The sequence below is a fragment of the Microtus ochrogaster genome, chromosome 17 (assembly GCF_000317375.1).
Source record: "Microtus ochrogaster isolate Prairie Vole_2 chromosome 17, MicOch1.0, whole genome shotgun sequence".
NCBI classification, from domain to species: domain Eukaryota; kingdom Metazoa; phylum Chordata; class Mammalia; order Rodentia; family Cricetidae; genus Microtus; species Microtus ochrogaster.
Genome location: NC_022019.1, coordinates 10673150 through 10676034, shown reverse-complemented (window position 1 = coordinate 10676034; position 2885 = coordinate 10673150). Strand labels below are relative to the sequence as shown.

At 41.2% G+C, this 2885-nt stretch overlaps 1 protein-coding gene across 2 annotated transcripts in view; it reads left to right on the top strand.

Annotated features, from left to right (window-relative positions):
- Kctd9 (potassium channel tetramerization domain containing 9) overlaps positions 1-2885 on the top strand; it is a 30784-nt gene that overhangs the window by 21740 nt on the left and 6159 nt on the right. For both annotated transcript variants that reach the window (XM_005355467.2, XM_026783256.1), the window contains 3 exons: positions 1399-1466; positions 1563-1658; positions 2337-2486. In XM_005355467.2, the coding sequence (XP_005355524.1) occupies positions 1399-1466; positions 1563-1658; positions 2337-2486 (314 nt within the window). The remainder of the gene's footprint in view (positions 1-1398; positions 1467-1562; positions 1659-2336; positions 2487-2885) is intronic.

The window sequence follows — 2885 nt, the reverse complement described above, 5'->3', positions numbered from 1 at the left end:
TAAGGCTGGGCAGGAAACATGTGACCCCGTGAGTGTGCACCTAAGACTGGCAGGAAACAGATGACCCCGTGAGTGTGCACCTAAGGCTGGGCAGGGAACATAAGCCAGGTTGCTTATGAGTGTGTGCCACTCTGAGCTCTGCTCCTCGGTTGTATGGCTGGAAGTAGAGATTGACTTTCCCAGAAGAGATTATTCTCTTCCTCCCAGCTAACTGCTTGGCCTTTCTTATTGCAGTCTGAAGGGCGGGTGGGGTCATGTCTGTTTGGTTTGTAATTCCTGAGTGAGTTTAGCCAGCCAAGTAACAGCCCTCATTTGGAGCATAAAGCTACCCTGTGCTCTAATGAGAGGAAATGTGTGTCTATTTAACCATGCTGAGCAAAGTCTGTGATGCATAAAATCCCTTTACTATTAGAGATAAAGAAGTATAAGTGTCAGTTACAATTTTGAGTTATTTCATAAATTTGACTTAAACTCTAACAGTTTGTATTATTTTCTGATTCATTAAGATATTGATAACAAACCCAGTTTATTTACTCCATTAATAAAATAGATAAATTATCAAAAGCAAATGAAATATTTTTAATTGAATTTCACACTAAAAGCACCACTCAGTTGATTATTTTAGGAGTATATAGAGTTAAGATTTTTTGCTAGTGGCCTACTTAACTACCAACATAATCTAGAAATATGCCAAGCTTTTGTTGTAATGTATTTCTTTTTTGTGGAAAAACCTGTTGATTTATTTCCTCAGAGTCTCACTCTAACCCAGACTGGACTGTGTCCTAGACTACCCCGACCTTGGATCCTCCTACCTCTCCATCCTGAATAATGAGATTATATCCAAATTTGGCTCAGAAAAACCTGTTTTTAAAGTATTTTTCAACATTCTGTGGGAGCATTCTAAACCACAATTACTTGTTGCTTTTGCCCAAGCTTCTACTTCTTTAACTAGGGAGATGGACAGTCAGTAAAGTGCTTGCCGTGGAAGTGTCGGGACTCGAGTTCAGTTAACTAGAGTGTGTTAAGAAGTTGGGCATGGCAGCCTGAGCTGTATTCCCACAAGAACTGAGACAGGAGGGGCGTCCTCAGAAGCTCACTGCAGAGCTGTACCAGCCTGCTGGGTGAAGTTCCAGGCAAATGAGAGTCATCTTAAACCAAGGGTGATCAGCACTTGACGAGTGACACTGAGCTTGTCCTTTGGTTTTCACCTACCTGTGCACACACACGCGCACACACACACACACACACACACACACACACGCGCGCGTGTGTGTGTGCACGTGCAAATGGGCCTACTTGTGGACTCTCAACACTATTGTGAGATTTTAACAGAAAACGTTATATAAATATCAAAATGAATTGTCCTGTGTGAAAGTCACATACTTTGTATTTTGATAGGTGTGCTAGAAGAAGCCAGGTTTTTTGGTATAGACTCACTGATTGAACACCTAGAAGTGGCCATAAAGGTGAGACATTTTTTTAAATCTTTATCAGTATCACACTTATCGTAAGTATAACTCCAAAGACCCCATTGATTTTTTTTTTTTAATCTCTTTCTCAAGAATTCCCAACCACCAGAGGATCACTCACCAATATCCCGAAAGGAATTTGTTCGGTTTCTGCTGGCCACTCCAACCAAGTCAGAGCTGCGCTGCCAGGTAACTCACGCAGACCGTTCACTGCATGGCCTGTGCATATCCGCAAATGTAAGAGCTGTTCCACAGTCCTTTTGAGTGTCCTTTTTTCCTTTAAATGCAAGATGCAGTTCAATTGTGAGCTGTGGCTTTGATTTAGTTTTGAAGTGGCTAGTGCAGAGGAGATGGAATAGCCTCTTTTACTGTCTAATTGTGCTGTGCGTAGGAGTCCTTGAGTAAGGTGGAATTGCAGCAGTTTAAGTTTGTGCACAGTTACCATGTGTGTGGCTGGTCAGTGGCAGAAACTTTTGTGTCTTAAAGCATTACAGATTTTGAAGACACCACAGCATGCATCTTTTCCCCCCTTAAATAAGAGGATTGGATTTTAGAATTAGTAAAGTGATTACTATCTAGTTTATTGCAGTAACGTTCTCAGCAGGTATGTGACAGTCTATGGCCCCTCTTTAGGATATCCACCTTTCAATGTAGTGTAGCATCTCTATCCTAATATGTGGGGATAAAGTTTCTTCCGTGAGAACCCATGAAAGCCATGGGTGCTATGTAGTCTTAGTTCCATTTGCTTATGCTGATAATAAGCTCCATGTGCCAAAGGCTTCTGTAAATCTTGGTGCTTAGTCCACTAATTAAACTCAGCTCAGACAGACGATTCCAGCATCATGACAGTCTGCTTTTTAATTCCAGGGCTTAAACTTCAGTGGTGCTGATCTTTCCCGTTTGGACCTTCGATACATTAACTTCAAAATGGCCAATTTAAGCCGCTGCAACCTCGCACATGCAAATCTCTGCTGTGCTAATCTTGAACGAGCTGATCTATCTGGATCAGTGCTCGACGTAAGAATCTTTCTTTAGTCATAAGGAAAATTGAAATTTAGGCTGTTGAGTATTCTCAAAAGCAGGAATTGTGTGTTTACTTCAACACAGATAATTGACCGTGTGGTTGAAGCTGGAGGGTCTAAAAGTGGAATGGGTTGGTTTTATTCATATCCTTTATGATATGAATAAAAGGTTAAATCCTGAGATGAGGTCCTGAGCTACCCAAAGTTGTCTACTAAATTTTTCAGAACTTGTATTATTTGCCAACTTATATGTAAGTCCAGAAAGAACATGAAATCCATTGACGCTCATTTGTGAATGGGAAAGGTAATGACTAAAAGTATCTGGAGGAGGGGTCCGAAGTGGGTGTGGTGGACATTCTGGAAGTCAGCATCTCGATGGTACTCTTTTCTCTAC